This window comes from Kluyveromyces lactis (genome assembly GCF_000002515.2).
Source record: "Kluyveromyces lactis strain NRRL Y-1140 chromosome F complete sequence".
Lineage (NCBI taxonomy): Eukaryota > Fungi > Ascomycota > Saccharomycetes > Saccharomycetales > Saccharomycetaceae > Kluyveromyces > Kluyveromyces lactis.
Window position 1 is genome coordinate 2,319,286 of NC_006042.1, and position 15,582 is coordinate 2,334,867.

Genomic DNA, 15,582 nt, shown 5'->3' on the forward strand with positions numbered 1-15,582 from the left:
TGACTATCAAGTTTTCAGTCCAGTCTATGTGGGTTTCGTTTGCAACAGCTGAGTACGGTTTGTGGAAGAAGTTTATAATGTTCTCTGGAATTGCACTGAACTGTCAGAAAAGAGATAAAAAAACTTGCTATGGTTCTTGTATTTATATCACTATGGCTCTTATATTTTATCATAAAAGAAAAGCTTTATTTAATTCTCATCGCATTTCTTGAGATAGTGATGCAATTTGAATGTCATCTCGAATTTGCATCTCGGTGACTAAATAGAAAAGAAACGATTTCCCTGTGAAAAAAAAAAAAATTAGCGAGTCCTCCCATGTTTGTATGTAATATATGGGTTTGGGGTTTGGTGGAGGGTAACTGAGAATTTGGTGTTTCTGTTGTTCAACCAAATGCACGTGACTTGTTTAGATTATCATACACACTTCCGTTAAGTTCGTAGAGGCAGAGAGAAACAACATAAATAGGATTAGTTATCATCATTACGTTATTATTGATATTAGATATACTGTAGCTATTACTTAAAGGATTAAAGTCATTAAAAATTGAATTTTATTGTTCGAATTTGTGGTTTCATATTCTACGTCCAGGCACGGCAGCAAAGATTGCTGTCAGTATTGCCGTCATAATCAAGACCAATAGTAGGCACCAGAGGGCTCGTCTTATCATTATTGAGTTCACAAACGGATGTTTTACTTTGCATAATCTAGATCTGCCTCCAAAAATAGTTAACCACCAGGGCACCTCGTTCGAAGAGTGAAGTGAATTTGAACGATGATTATTCATCGATCTTAGTTCCAGGTCATCAAGTTTACGTTTTGAAACTAGTGTTTGAGTAACTCCACTGAATGCGTAGATGATATCTACTAAGTAGATACCACATATTATGTAGTAAGATCCCAAAAAAAATGGAACAATGCATACCACCCTTATTCCCTTCGAGTAGTTCATAAATATTAGTGTATAACCAATCCAAAGCCCTACCAGCCACCATGCGAGTCCAATAGTAAGTCTGGAGGCAGTAGACCATTGGCTGAAGGGAGAGTTTGAACGAGAGTTGTATGATTTATTTTTCTTAGGTCTTTGCAATACAATCTCATCATGTAAATTGTGCAATGCAACGCATCCTAAGAATCTTGGGAAACAGTCCACTTCTAAGAATTGATAAACAATTTCTTTAATTGGTTCGAACACTTCAGGGTCATGTCTCTTCTCTTCCATAATAAGCCTTATCGTATCGTTTCTTAAATATGCTGGAATTTCAAATAAAAATCTATCACTTTGTTCTTGAGAGAGTAAGTAGGTGGATACAATATCTTGTGCACTTGATATTAGCTGCTTTGTGGTGAGCTTTGGTTTATGATCCTTCGTAACATTACTCTTGACTAACCCATCTACGAAATCGCTGAAATCAATTTGATCGTTGTTCACTTGTTTCCAGTCCTGCAATAGCTGAGATAAACGAGGAGAGTCCGTTTCACCTTTCAAAAACTGACTCACACGCTGTGAGTCATTATAATCCAAGTAACCATCATTCATTAGTGCCTCTAGAAGCATTGCCGATGATACTGATTCTCTCTTGTCATCTCCATTACCTTCTTGCAAAACAGTAGGAGTTTCAAGCTTGTTAACATCAAGAACAGACTCTCGTATACCCTTCACATAATCTTTGCACAATCGCAGATATGCCATCACATCAGTCCAAAAATCGAGATACACTATGGCATGGGGGTATTGGGACAGGTAAGTATAGAAGGACCATAAATCCAAAGGCGCAGCGGTTTGTTGGTTTAATACTTCATATAGAGTGGGTAAGCGGGCTCGCTGGGAATTTGGCAATTTTTCCATGACTATTGCTCAGCGGTTTGCTAACACTGGAATGGCTTCAAAGTGCTGTTAAGATGTCCGGTATTTCAATAGGAGCAGTTTCTTTGAATATACTGTGACAACAACAACTACGGACTGGTTGAAAGAGATAAATTATATTTCTCAGATAACGTGTAAGGTGCCACTTGCCTGTTAATTGAAGTATTTCGACGACCGTTAGCTACACAAACTGACCGTTAGCAATTGAGTAGGAATTGGTGAGTTGTCAATATGTCTTTCTCATCTCTGTATTTTAGAATGAGTTGAGTTTCAGTTTCATGCTTTTTTTTTTTTGTAAGGCCAGATCAAGAATTTTTCTCGATTAGGAAAAACCAGCATGTAATTTGCATCAACAATGGGTCTAATAGTTTGGAAAGGATGGGAAATCAATTCCAAGTATTCGATACTCGAGAATTATATGGGCAACTTTCTTACTAAAACAACTTAAAAATATCCATAATTATTTACTGGCTTCCATCTTTCATCATTAGAAGGGCCTTATACGTGACTTTCGAAACTTCATTATAAAATCGATAAGTAATGGACATAGAATCGTTGATTGACTTACATATAACATCAGTAGTAGATTACACGGTTTAACTTCGTAAACCTGGGGAAATTTTATGCATTACTATTTAACAAATGCTGAACAAGCTTCATGATTTCTTCGTGAAAGAAAGTATACATGGATGATGAAGCTGACGTAATAAATACGTAGCTCAGTATTCTGTCACATCGAACTTGCATGCTAAAACTCACTTTATTAATATGTTACAATTATAAGACCATCCATACTGTCCCCAATACAAGAACACCAAGCACAATTGTAGTAATAATACCTGCACCGGCTTTGTCTCCTGCTGTGATGTTGATGTTCTTCTGTAAGACATTTGTGGTACTGACGTTTAGACCGGCACTAGCATCACCACTGGAAGACCCACCAGTGCTTTCAGTTAATGGCGCTGGTAGATCGTGAACAAGCAATTGGTTAATGATTTCCAAAGCGCACGCCTGTTCACCAAGACCATACTGCCCATCCCAATCACCAGTAAACCAATTTAATCCACAGGTATGGCCATCAGTACCACCGCTACATGATTTGGCTGCTGCTGCTGCACTAGTGTCTATGAGAGGGGTTATTGTATCCGTTGTGAACGGAGCCAAAACTGAAGTATAACCTAACATTCTTGAGAAAATTGCTTTAAAGACACGCTGATCTGTATTACATTTGTTTGAAGCTTGGCATGTACTTTCATACATTATGTCATCTTCGAAAAAGAATGAAGTGGCCCCACCTAAAATTTGTTCGGTACGTGTCTGCCAGACATCAGACCCATTTGTTGCATTGTACATATACGCGCATCCGCCAAGAACAACACCATGGTTATAGCTCCATTCGTATTTCACAATGGAAGTACAGTTATCGTCGATAGTCGCACCATCGAAAACATTGGCCTCTTCCTTCATTACTACGAAATCAATATCGACAAGCCAATCGAAGACCTTTTCTGCTACCTCCAAATAAGTAGTGTTACCCGTATATCTTCCGAGTCGTGCTGCCAATTGGAAGAGACAACCATTGGAAATTGTGTTCTTATAATTGTATCCCGAGTTCCAGGTAAAGATTTGCCATCTTAAGCCACCGTTACAATGGTCTGAATCCCAACGTGAGTACATTTGATTGAAAACAGCTTGTACCATGGCCAACCAGCCAGGTGTGCCGTCTTCCTTCGGATTTGTGAAATTTCTTTCCACGGCAGTCATTACTGTCAAAGCCCAAACACCTTGATCATCATTACCTTCCACCATAGTTTGATTACTTGGCATGTAATCATAATCGGACCCAGTTTGTGCCATCAAAGCATCGTAAAGCATATCTTCATACGATGTATTTTGACATAGATACCAATTTTCAATCATACCTCCGAAGACAAGTCCGGCTTCCCACCAATAGTATGGCGATACAAACATACCGACAGTCCCACCATATACGTCACCTTCATAGTAATCACTAATACCTTGTTGAATCAAAGCAGTTGCTGTACATATCGACGACTTGGAACTAGTGTCCAAATCAATCGCAAGGACGGATACTACCGTTAAAAACAAGCTGTACAACGGACTAATCTTCATTATGATTTCCCTAGCGATGGAGGTAAATATAATAATAAGGACTTAGACCCCGGAAGTGAACTTAGCAGCCTGATTTGGTGTAATAAATAGCAGAATATCCGAGGATAGGTGAAAGAACGCTGAATAATTGTTTTCCTCGTCAGATACCAATTGCTTACTATTGGTATCTTCTGTCTAAATTTCAAATGCCACTGTTTATTAATTATTGAATATCTCACAACAGAAGAGGGCTTCAGTTATCATTAAGTATAAACTCTGTGGGTTGGTTTCCTGCTATTTCTGTTTTTAGAAATGTCAAATCAATGCCATTATTTTGCACGTGATATGGAAATATTTCATGATGAGCCCCATTGGTATTTAACTAGGGTAACCGGAAAATCATGTAGGGCAGAATCAGATGCGTTCCTATTGCAGGAATATCAGGTTTCAAGACCATACCGATTTATCTTGCATTGCCTTTGTTGAAAAGTATTGACAGGCATCGCAGAAATTTACCTGTAAATTACGATGTATTATACAAAATTCCTAGCTAGCATTTATCAGCTGACAACTCTAGAGCTGTATTTTCTGAGGTGGTATAGGTGACCGAGATTTAAAGATGTAATAGTGATGATATTATGTATGTTAATTGTTATATGACTGCAAGCCCAAACACCACAGATCCACCATATTTTTTACCATATGTTGGCATAAGTTTCAAATGGGCTCGAGTTTATCCAACATGGACCTAACAATAAAGCCATGTGCCATAGACACAGGCAGCATGTACACCCTGCCAAAAAAATTGTAGGTAACCACACTGGTGGCTATTCTGAATTCATTTCTCAGGTCATCGTGGTTCTTGATTTGCAATGCTACCAATACACTTAAATGCTTGTCAGTAGACTTCAAAAATAGTTCATCATCCGACACTTTGACAACGTCGAAGAAATCTGCTTTATCGCCTACTTTTAGCGGCTTCGCAGAACCCTCAAAACCCTTAATCGACTGTATCCCACCCAACCACTTACTAAGAAAATCTCTTGTTTTGAATGCCGTATCCAACCACAAAGGTACGTTGCTTGTCATCAATTGATAAGCTTGAGTGGTTGTCATCTGCTTATCAATAAGCTTCTGATCTTGATGGATGTAATTTAAAGTGTTGAGCGGAGCAACCAGAGGTATTAGGTCTTTTTCTGTGTTTGTTGAATTCGACATACCTGTATGAGAGTCGCAGAACTGCTTTCACTAATCAGTGGATTTTGTTTGATGAAGTAAAATGGCCTACAGTATTTGCTTATCATTCCAAGAAATGTTCACAAAGTGGGGGAGATCTCAGACATTCGAACTACTTTCTTATTGAATACGACCAAATATATTTTCTTATAATACTTTTTGACCATAGATGTTCAATATGAACTCGACGGTGGCTTACAAATAGACTGATTTCGATCAACTCTTATTGGTGAAGACTGCTTGGTAAGCAACTTACTAATATATACTTTCTGTTCTATCTACAGTAAAGAGGGCACTGTTTGGATCCAGTTTGGGAAATAGCTGATGCATTTAAAAGGTTATCAAATGTATGTGTGCGTTGTCGGATCTTAAGTATTGCATTCGACTAGAAAAAATTAAGCCACCTTAATAGCACTAGTGACAGGTGAGAAACGACCAGCAGGTTTTTCTGGCAGTACTGTTTCCTTTTGGTACATGCTGAAAGGTGTATGGATATACAATTCCAGCACGAACGTTACCGGATATTTTCGAATTCTTGCCCAATGCTGCCATGATTGGTTCACACGCTACCAGAGATCGACACTGGAAAGTGATACAATCAAAAACACATTTTGGTTATTTCTCAATGCACTTGAAAGGCAATAATGATTCGGTACAGCTCTAGGACCTTAGTGGCTAACTTGCTACTAAGAAGGTATTTCAACGGTGTATACTAATTTATTGGACAGAAATCAAAAATATGTGACATTAATATACAGACATGTAGGATAGAATTCACTGTATGGAGTTTACACAGTCTTATAATACATAAATGAGAGATCACTTTTCAGTAATGTTAAAATCATTCATCGTAGTAATTGTTGCTGTATTCCTGGAAAAATCGTAGAATATTGTCATGGAATAGGCCAGACACGGATTCTGGGAATCTGGAATTGACTTCATTCTCTACTCTGGTGATACCCAAATTCTCAACAACTTTTGCCATGGCATCTAAAAGTAACATTGAGAATTCTGCATACCAACGGTGGCTCCAACAACAAAGCTTGACGCAAATAGTTATGATTTCTAGATCAGTATCCTCAGAAGGGTTTGATTCACGTTCCATTAGTAGAATCTGTAGTAACTTTCTTGAGGACTGAGAGCTAAATCTTTTCTGTAGGCCATTTTGGAACGCAGCCTTTGCGCTTTGGAATTGTCTCAAACGGAAGCAACATAATCCAATTAATTCCCACTCTAAGGTTGTTTCTGGCTTCAATTCATTGGATTGCCATTGAGAATGGACCCTTAAATCATCATATAACAACATGAAGAGATTATCAAACCACCTTTCACATAAACGCTTCCCTCTTATGTCCCGAGTTACTTCTTTTTCTGATTCGGTTTCGGAAGTGGCGTCCAGATGATCATATTCTTCTTCCATTAAAAATAGTTCAGCTCTTAATTGTAATAGTTTCTCCCATCCTAAACTTTTCACTATTTCACATAGAAGTTCATAGATCCATTGAAATGTGTTTTTCAAATTGGCAGACTTTAAGTTGTACAAGACGGGGTTAACAATCTTATGTTCTTCCATTACTAGAAGTGAATTGAGATTAGTGACTTCGTCTAATACGACATCTAAAGGGAGTGGGAGGTGTAATTCAACAGTAGCATTGTTTCCATCAGTATTCAAGATTCTTCGATACTGATATTTTTGTGCTAAGGATGCGAGGTTCATTGGTAATGAATTTAACGATAACAAGGCGTTTTTGTTATCACCTAACGCAATGTAAGACTTAACCAAATAAAACCAAGGCATGAAAGCATTCGGGGTCAAATCAACACCACGTTGACTTGCTTCTAGTGCTAATAGTGGATCGTCGTGTTTCAGTAGGTATTTTGCTTGTAGGAGCAACAATTCACATTGATAGGTTGGATCCTTAATTTCCTGTAATGTATCATGGATCAATTTTATTCCATCTAACTCTTTATCATTAGTCAAATAAATTCTTGCAATTATAATGTTAACTAGTGGACCAAAAGCTTCCTTCAATTCATGCAACATTGGTAGGCATAAATCAATGGATTTTGTGAAGCGAACAATTTCACATAAAGTTTCCACCAGATAGTTATTGGTTAAAGTGGAAGGCATATTACCGTATATACACGGGCAACCAACCTCAATGCCACGAGGGAAGAATAGCGGGAATAATTTGAAGAACATTTCATCTACAGAATCCAATTGACCAGTCATCAAGGGGTTGTAAATTCTAGTCTCCACAACATTGATAACTTCTCCATCATCTCTATTCTCTACCATACACATTATGTCTCTCATTTTCCCACTGATGAAGGCTTCAGCCCACGCCATATCAGTATCTTCATCTGAGTCGAATTGTAGCTTATTACGATTTTTGTCAACAAAATCTATTTCAAAGGTACCTGGCAGATACATCTTAATAGTCATATCACATTGTTTGAAGATATTCCAAGTAGTGAACGAGATCCATTCGAGAGTGAATTTAACATTCTTGCCAAACCATAACTGTGGTTTTTCCTGAATGCATTCCATCAATTGTTTCAACCACACTGCAATACTAGCTGGATCTGAAGTGTCCAGTCCAGCCACATAAAAAAAGGAGCCGACGGTTTTCTTTTGAGAGTCGTGCTTCGCAATGGTGACCAAATCCTGGGGACCTAAGCTAGCTACAAACTCCGGATCAGATAATTTTGCAATACGTCCATTGAAAGCTTGACCGGGTGTCTCTTCAACAACTCTGTAATTATCAACTTGCACTTCATTCATATTTTTCTAAGATCATTGGACTCAGTAGGAAGGGTGTGACTTCTTAACAAGGTGCCTTTTTTTGTCTTGGACAAGTTGCTCTACACATTTCCCACCAAAGTAGTCAATGTCCTCAGTTTTTGAATGAAGGTATAGCGTTGTTATGTTAGTAATTGTGCCATTTAATTCGAAACACGTCCTAGTGTGACCTAAAACCCCAGAAAACGAGAGAATACATACTCCGGAATTGAGTCCTGTGATAGAGCCATTGTTGATGATTGATGTTCCTTGATCTGTTACTGCTTTATACTATGTGGTTTATGCAAAGCATGGGACGCCACTGGCAAGTTTGTTCATCTTGCGAAGGTGTGCAGTTTATTCATAGAAATCGTTTTCATTTCTTCGAAAGATGATATTATAGTAATGATAATAATAATACGTAAGTGTAAAAGAGAAAAAAAGACCAGGTAACCAAATATATATAAAAAGGGAACAGAGCAAGCGCAACACATACAATTCTGTATATGTTTGTATATAGTATGCACTCTTACTCGTCAATCGACCATTCTTTGGCAGTGAGACAGTACTTTTCTGGAGGCAAACGCACACCCCAAGATGACACAACGTTGGGCAACGGTTTCTTGTTTCTCTCTGCCGCAAGCTGTAACATGAGTTCCTTTGGAGCAGTAGGCTTGAATTGGTACTGTGTGCGAGCTCCGATCGCTAACCGTATATCTTCTATCGAAACATCCGAAGCAGACCCTCCTACGTACTCTCTATAAGCAATAGCATCTTTCAAAACACCTTTGGTATATCTATGAGCGAAATCCATCAACTGTAACGGCACTTTGTCTTCGTATTGCAACACAGACTGAGAAGCAAGAAGCAAGTGAAGTAATCTCACATCCCTAGGAGTATCTAACGTATCCTTATCACCGTCTTCCATTGTCGAGTTAGGTATCTGCCGACCCTGTAAATACAAAGAAATTCCCCTACTTATTGAGATCGATATTGTTCTTGCTATGCTTCCATTGAAAGTTCGCTTGTCATTTAACTTTTTCGTTTCTGTTCGATGTTGAAAAAGTGAAAAAAGTGAAAAAAATCCCGAAATTTGGTATAAAAGGCGGAATGAGAAATTAGGATGGATTTTAGACCCAAATGTTGCGTTGTTGTAAGGTACAAGATAAGAAGAGTAACAACGTATACAAACGCTACTACTGTACCACGTATTTGTAGTATACTTTTGAATCCGGTGAAAAAGAAAACAGTTCAAAAAAGAGAAATGTCTGAATGGGAACCCAGCACAGTGATTGGCCGTAAGGTTAGAATTGGCGGTGGTGGTCCTCGCCAGCAGGTGGCAAGAACACAGGGTCAAATCAACGAGGCTAGAAGGTCTGGTATGGTTCTGTCCGTCGATAAGAAGTACGGTACTACTAATTCTAAGTCCTCCCCAGAAGGCCAACGGTTGACCAAAGTGGACCGTGAAACCGATATTGTGAAACCAAAAAAGATCGACGTCAGCGTTGGTAAAGCTATTCAGAAGGGTAGACAAGACAAGAACCTAACACAGAAGGACTTGGCTACTAAGATTAACGAGAAGCCAACTATCGTCAACGATTATGAATCCGGTAGGGGTATTCCTAACCAGCAGATTTTGGGTAAGATGGAGCGTGCCTTGGGTATCAAGTTGCGTGGTAAGAACATTGGTGAGCCTTTGGGCGGTCCAAAGAAATAGATTTTTCTTTCATTAAAAGATTTTAACGGTAGTTGAAGGAAAAAGAGCAGGATATCTTGTGTGTCCTCTTTTATTTATCCTGTCGTATCCGTTCCAATTTCGTTTGAAATGAATTTTTAATGGATAATGATCATTGCTTTCTCTCATAATTAATTTACGTAGTTACTTTCATTATTGGGCCTAATATCTCAGACCCTTCGAATATGTATTTCGTGTGTACATGCTACTAATAAACGTGTAATGCCACACAACCAGAGCTCTATCACTGGTAGTGAATGTCGAATTACAAATATGTTCTATCACGTGATGCAACTTTATTCCTCGAAGAATCGAAGAAAGAAAAAAATTTGATTAACTAGTCCCATAAACTGACATTGATGACGGATACAGCCTAAATTTAGTATCAAATACTCGTGAATCTGTCTCACTCGGTGTTCCTGATCGCTGACATTTCTCAATAGAAAACAATGTCGTTTAGCAAGGCTGGTTTACAGCAAAAATGGACTTCTGAAGAAGATATCAAAAGTGTTCTCGATGAGTTGAAATCGATGGACAAAGTTACCTCTTTGGATCTCTCAGGAAACACTATCGGTGTGGAAGCTTCAAGAGCTCTAGCTAAAACTATCAAAGAAAATGCTTCGATTCGTGATAACGTTGAAGAAGTGAATTTTGCGGACATGTACACCTCTAGATTGGTCGATGAGGTTGTCGAATCGCTACAACTGTTGTTGCCAGCTTTGCAAGCGTGTCCAAAATTGAGCAAAGTGGATTTATCAGATAATGCGTTCGGATTGCGTACTATTGACTCATTAGAAAAGTTCATCAGAGAAACTGTGCAGTTGAAACATCTGATTTTAGCTAACAACGGTATGGGTCCATTTGCGGGAGAAAGAATCGGTAAGGCCTTATATCAACTTGCCAAAAATAAGGAAAAGGCTGGTGAATCGCTGTTGGAAACATTTGTCTGCGGCAGAAATAGATTAGAAAATGGATCCACGCGTTGGCTATCTCAAGGTTTAAGAGCTCATGGTGATGATTTACATGCTGTTCGTTTATACCAAAACGGAATTAGACCACAGGGTTGTATTAATTTGATCAAACATGGGCTATCTCACAACAAAAACTTGCATGTATTAGATTTGCAAGATAATACATTCACTGCTGTTGCATCAGAGACACTTGCAAAATATTTAACTAATTGGGCTCAACTAAAGGAATTGAACTTGAACGATTGTTTGTTGAAGGGTCCTGGTTCTCATGCAGTCTTGAAAGTTTTGAAGGAGAATAAATTCGACGATTTAGAAACTTTGAAGTTGCAATACAATGAATTAACTCAACAGAGTTTAGAACATTTATTAATTCCTGCTTTACAAGATGGTAACTTACCATCATTGAAATTGTTGGAATTGAATGGTAATAGATTAGAAGAGGATTCCGATCCTTTATCGATATTACCTACTTTGTTCGACGGCGAATTAGATGAATTGGATGATTTGGAAGAAATTGACTCCGAAGAAGAGGAAGAAAGTGAAGACGAAGACGCCGAGGAAGAAGACGTGTGGGAACCAACACAATTTGTTAAGGATGAAACCGTCGATGAATTGGCATCCGAATTGGCAAAAACTCATTTAGAATAAATAAACTAATACTTATTGATCCTTGCATAAATGACGTCCTACATTCCAATTTCCTGTTGTAATGTAATAAATAGCTAAAACCTGAAACAGAACTCATTATATTTCTCGCAATACCATCAACCCGGAATGTACACATACAATATTGTATCATTTTTTAGACTATCTCCACGTTCAATTCAAAGGTATCTATCAATTTATCCTTAGCACACCACTGGGTTTCTAGCCAACTTTCTAGTTGTTTGGGTTTCTTTTTAGTGAGTTTATCAACATCATGGTACGATGCGTGGATGCATAGTATCATTGGTGATTCCAACGACCATATGTCCCATAGAGCTGGAATTGTTTGCTCCAACTTATACTCACCCATTGAGTTCAACGTGATCTTGTAATAAACCAAAGTTAAATCTAGTAACTTCATTGAGTCACGTAATATCGGTTCTGTCGGAAGAATAAGGTACTCCAACATGCGACACCATTTTCTGTCATTGCTGTTTGAAAAAGCTTTGATCAGATTTACGAAAGTACCAAATCTGGGGTATAGAACGTTATGCAAAACAGGTAATCCTTTGTATTTCAATTTCATTAACTTTCTTTCAATCAATTTAACTTCTGGTGTGAAGATATTCACCTCGGGAAATATTACCAAATTCTCAGGCCCATAAAACTTCTTAATCTTTGATACCGAAACGTTGTCATTCTCATCATGCCTGAATATTGTCCAAAAATGCTTAAAACTGGGATACTTCATTAAACGAGTCCAACCTGCGAAAATTACATTTTCAGCTCCGAACTGGGATTGAATCAAAGTATAATCGATAATTGATCTATGGTTGCTTAGTATTAGTTGGTTCTTACATTTTGTGTTGATTGTTTCCCCCTCGTAAATAATTTGGATATCTTCTCTTAGCACACTCCATATAATGAATTCATTAATCCATATATTAACCATGGTTTGAATCTTCTCAGTTTTCATAATACCCCTGTAATAATACTTTGATGAAATGATTCTGGACCATTGATTCATATACCATATCCACCCTGCTAGCACTGACTGAAGTATGAAAAGTATAAACAAAAACCATGAATAGGCCACACATTTTATAAGATGCTTGTCTTGTATCGAAAACCATGGTCCCGTGACATTTGTTTGCAACGTACTCAGTACAGACATGGTTTACTAGTTCTTCATCCTAACAGAAAACGATTGTAATGGATCGTTTTCTAGCTAGTTAGGAACAGTTTCTGTGTTTATTCCACACTGACACAGACTTTTTAACCATTTTGTTTTGTCGCATGACAAACAGTTTCAAGTGAAAAATAGGAAAACGTAAACAGTACGACCATCGTTTAGTTTACATTAGAAAAACTTGTCACCGATACATTGTAATTAGAATGTAAATTTTACGATTGAATTAATTCATAGAGCCTCTAACAGAAACCACTACCGCTATAACTGCCTTTCTGGTTATTCTGCATCTTCTGTATTCTTTTCAGATCTCATCAATTTTGCTCCAATCTCATTATCGATGATGAAGTGAAAAATGAAATATTTTTTGACTAAGCTCATCTCATCACTTCGCATACATCGAAAAGTACCTGAAAAGTAAGGATGGCAGCCAAGACGACATAATGATTGCCAGATCAATGATAAACAAGCCACTTCCAGTCATGTTAAGAACTTCTTTGCTTCATCGTCAGTTGAGAGGTATCAGGCTACCAGCTGTTTTTAGTTCCAGTAAGTTTGCGAAGTACAAGTTAATCCCACCACCTCCAGGCGGAGTTACCGGAAACGTAAACGATAACTTACCAAAGACAGAACCGAATTGGTTCCATGGGTCGTATCACTGGGATTATGAACGTATCACTGCAGTGTCGTTAGTTCCTTTGACAATGGTTCCTTTGTATGGAGCTATGTCTTCTGCTACCTTTGCATCAGGTTTCCCCTTCCCAGTGATTGATTCTCTATTGGCCAGTACAATACTAATACATGCGTACTTAGGTATAACAAGTTGCATTATTGACTATATCCCTAAGAGAAAATTCGGATTCTGGCACAAGGCTGCTAAATTCGCTTTGGCACTTGGAAGCTCCTTCAGTCTTTACGGAATTTATGTTTTAGAAACGGAAAATAACGGACTAATAGATTTGGTCTCTACTCTTTGGGATAAAGATAAGGGGGATTCGAGAGCATATGTATTTGGAAGGTTTTAGTGTGGTACTCTGTCCAAGCAATATGTAATTCATCGGAGAATTGACCTCCAAGCAGATTAGACTCTCATTTATTTATTATCATTATTATTTATTAGTGCTACATCTAGTGTTATTTATTCTTACCATAGTCTTAATTTAGTCTTTGAGTCTGATGATTCAGCTGGTCCTTTTCCTCGCCAAAAGTTCAAACGGGGTAAAGCAATCTAACTTTGAATAGACCATTTTGGGTATTTTGCTGTTCGTTTTTTTGCCCATGATTACATGCGTTTAAAGTTGTTGATCCAATCTCATTGTAACTGCCTTTTTTGGCAATCACATAGATTACAGCCGGTTTGACACAATTTAATGAAATAAAATCCTGAATGCAAAAGACTTTGCATTCGTCTCTGCTGAAGAAAAACCGCCTCAAGTTGAGGAGATTACTAAATGTGCTTTGGGTTTGAAACTTATTGAGGTTTTTTTTTTTTCATTCCTTCATGAAACTTATTCATGTCAAGAGAACATACTTCAAAAGTGACTATATAAAGGCACCTCTCTGTGATACAAGGTGAGATTGAGAGACTCAATGTTGATTTGACATCCTTCAAATTTTTACGTCAAAGTACCCTTAATGTTTTGACAATAAGCATTAACTTATTTAACATGTCAGAAGAGATACCCAGTTTGAACCCATTGTTCTACAATGAGACATATAATCCATTGCAGTCCGTCCTAACATACAGTTCAATTTACGGAGATGGGACTGAAATAACATTTCAACAGCTACAAAATCTTGTCCATGAAAACATCACCCAAGCAATTATTTTTGGAACAAGGATCGGCGCTGCTGGATTAGCGTTGATTATAATGTGGATGGTCTCTAAGAATAGAAAGACGCCGATATTCATAATAAATCAGAGTTCTTTGGTTCTTACAATTGTTCAATCTGCTTTATATCTATCATATTTGTTGAGCAATTTTGGAGGAGTTCCCTTTGCTCTAACTTTGTTCCCACAGATGATAGGCGACCGTGACAAACATCTTTACGGTGCCGTGACTCTAATTCAATGTCTATTGGTTGCGTGTATTGAGGTCTCGTTAGTCTTTCAGGTAAGAGTCATTTTCAAAGCAGATAGATATAGGAAGATAGGAATCATTTTGACTGGCGTCTCCGCTAGTTTTGGTGCTGCAACTGTAGCCATGTGGATGATTACTGCAATAAAATCTATTATTGTAGTGTATGATAGTCCATTGAACAAAGTTGACACATATTATTACAACATAGCAGTTATTTTACTTGCATGTTCAATAAATTTCATCACTCTTCTTCTATCAGTGAAACTTTTCCTGGCTTTCAGAGCTAGGAGACATTTAGGTTTGAAACAATTTGACTCATTTCACATTCTACTCATCATGTCTACTCAGACATTAATAGGTCCATCGGTTTTGTATATTCTCGCCTACGCGCTGAACAATAAAGGAGTTAAGTCGTTGACTTCTATTGCTACATTGCTTGTAGTTCTTTCCCTACCTTTGACATCTATCTGGGCTGCTGCTGCAAATGATGCACCAAGTGCCAGTACTTTCTATCGCCAATTCAACCCTTACTCTGCACAAAATCGTGATGATTCATCATCCTACTCTTATGGTAAAGCCTTTAGTGACAAATACTCTTTCAGTAACTCACCACAAACTTCGGATGGTTGTAGTTCAAAGGAACTTGAACTATCTACACAGTTGGAGATGGATTTAGAGTCTGGCGAATCTTTTATGGATAGAGCAAAAAGGTCCGATTTTGTTTCTTCTCCAGGATCAACAGATGCAACAGTGATTAAACAATTGAAAGCTTCCAACATCTATACCTCAGAAACAGATGCTGATGAAGAGGCAAGGGCATTTTGGGTGAATGCAATTCATGAAAACAAAGATGACGGTTTAATGCAATCGAAAACCGTATTCAAAGAATTAAGATAAACACTGTGTCTCTGGTTTCTAGTTTTTTACGTTCTGTTGAGCTCTATCATACCAATCATATATTTTAGT

At 37.9% G+C, this 15,582-nt stretch overlaps 10 protein-coding genes across 10 annotated transcripts; 4 read left to right on the forward strand and 6 right to left on the reverse strand.

The window, feature by feature from the left end:
* Positions 1 to 572: 572 nt before the first annotated feature.
* On the reverse strand, positions 573 to 1,847 carry RAX1 (Rax1p; the record flags this gene model as incomplete). Its single annotated transcript, XM_456189.1, has 1 exon — positions 573 to 1,847. One exon carries the CDS (start codon positions 1,845 to 1,847, stop codon positions 573 to 575), a length of 1,275 nt encoding a protein of 424 aa, XP_456189.1.
* A 795-nt stretch (positions 1,848 to 2,642) lies between these two features.
* Positions 2,643 to 3,998, reverse strand: DFG5 (putative mannan endo-1,6-alpha-mannosidase; the record flags this gene model as incomplete). Its single annotated transcript, XM_456190.1, has 1 exon — positions 2,643 to 3,998. The coding sequence occupies one exon, from the start codon at positions 3,996 to 3,998 to the stop codon at positions 2,643 to 2,645; it is 1,356 nt and encodes a 451-aa protein (XP_456190.1).
* Positions 3,999 to 4,694: 696 nt separating this feature from the next.
* Positions 4,695 to 5,195, reverse strand: KLLA0_F24948g (DUF2867 domain-containing protein; the record flags this gene model as incomplete). Its single annotated transcript, XM_456191.1, has 1 exon — positions 4,695 to 5,195. One exon carries the CDS (start codon positions 5,193 to 5,195, stop codon positions 4,695 to 4,697), a length of 501 nt encoding a protein of 166 aa, XP_456191.1.
* An 859-nt stretch (positions 5,196 to 6,054) lies between these two features.
* On the reverse strand, positions 6,055 to 7,998 carry KLLA0_F24981g (ChAPs family protein; the record flags this gene model as incomplete). The annotated part of the gene is made up of 1 exon (XM_456193.1): positions 6,055 to 7,998. One exon carries the CDS (start codon positions 7,996 to 7,998, stop codon positions 6,055 to 6,057), a length of 1,944 nt encoding a protein of 647 aa, XP_456193.1.
* A 526-nt stretch (positions 7,999 to 8,524) lies between these two features.
* On the reverse strand, positions 8,525 to 8,923 carry TAF9 (chromatin modification protein; the record flags this gene model as incomplete). Its single annotated transcript, XM_456194.1, has 1 exon — positions 8,525 to 8,923. One exon carries the CDS (start codon positions 8,921 to 8,923, stop codon positions 8,525 to 8,527), a length of 399 nt encoding a protein of 132 aa, XP_456194.1.
* A 336-nt stretch (positions 8,924 to 9,259) lies between these two features.
* MBF1 (multiprotein-bridging factor 1) lies at positions 9,260 to 9,712 on the forward strand (the record flags this gene model as incomplete). Its single annotated transcript, XM_456195.2, has 1 exon — positions 9,260 to 9,712. The coding sequence occupies one exon, from the start codon at positions 9,260 to 9,262 to the stop codon at positions 9,710 to 9,712; it is 453 nt and encodes a 150-aa protein (XP_456195.2).
* Positions 9,713 to 10,179: 467 nt separating this feature from the next.
* Positions 10,180 to 11,349, forward strand: RNA1 (GTPase-activating protein RNA1; the record flags this gene model as incomplete). The annotated part of the gene is made up of 1 exon (XM_456196.1): positions 10,180 to 11,349. The coding sequence occupies one exon, from the start codon at positions 10,180 to 10,182 to the stop codon at positions 11,347 to 11,349; it is 1,170 nt and encodes a 389-aa protein (XP_456196.1).
* A 154-nt stretch (positions 11,350 to 11,503) lies between these two features.
* MUM3 (Mum3p) lies at positions 11,504 to 12,520 on the reverse strand (the record flags this gene model as incomplete). The annotated part of the gene is made up of 1 exon (XM_456197.1): positions 11,504 to 12,520. One exon carries the CDS (start codon positions 12,518 to 12,520, stop codon positions 11,504 to 11,506), a length of 1,017 nt encoding a protein of 338 aa, XP_456197.1.
* Positions 12,521 to 12,978: 458 nt separating this feature from the next.
* On the forward strand, positions 12,979 to 13,560 carry TIM18 (Tim18p; the record flags this gene model as incomplete). The annotated part of the gene is made up of 1 exon (XM_456198.1): positions 12,979 to 13,560. One exon carries the CDS (start codon positions 12,979 to 12,981, stop codon positions 13,558 to 13,560), a length of 582 nt encoding a protein of 193 aa, XP_456198.1.
* A 642-nt stretch (positions 13,561 to 14,202) lies between these two features.
* On the forward strand, positions 14,203 to 15,513 carry STE2 (alpha-factor pheromone receptor STE2; the record flags this gene model as incomplete). The annotated part of the gene is made up of 1 exon (XM_456199.1): positions 14,203 to 15,513. One exon carries the CDS (start codon positions 14,203 to 14,205, stop codon positions 15,511 to 15,513), a length of 1,311 nt encoding a protein of 436 aa, XP_456199.1.
* Positions 15,514 to 15,582: the final 69 nt, after the last annotated feature.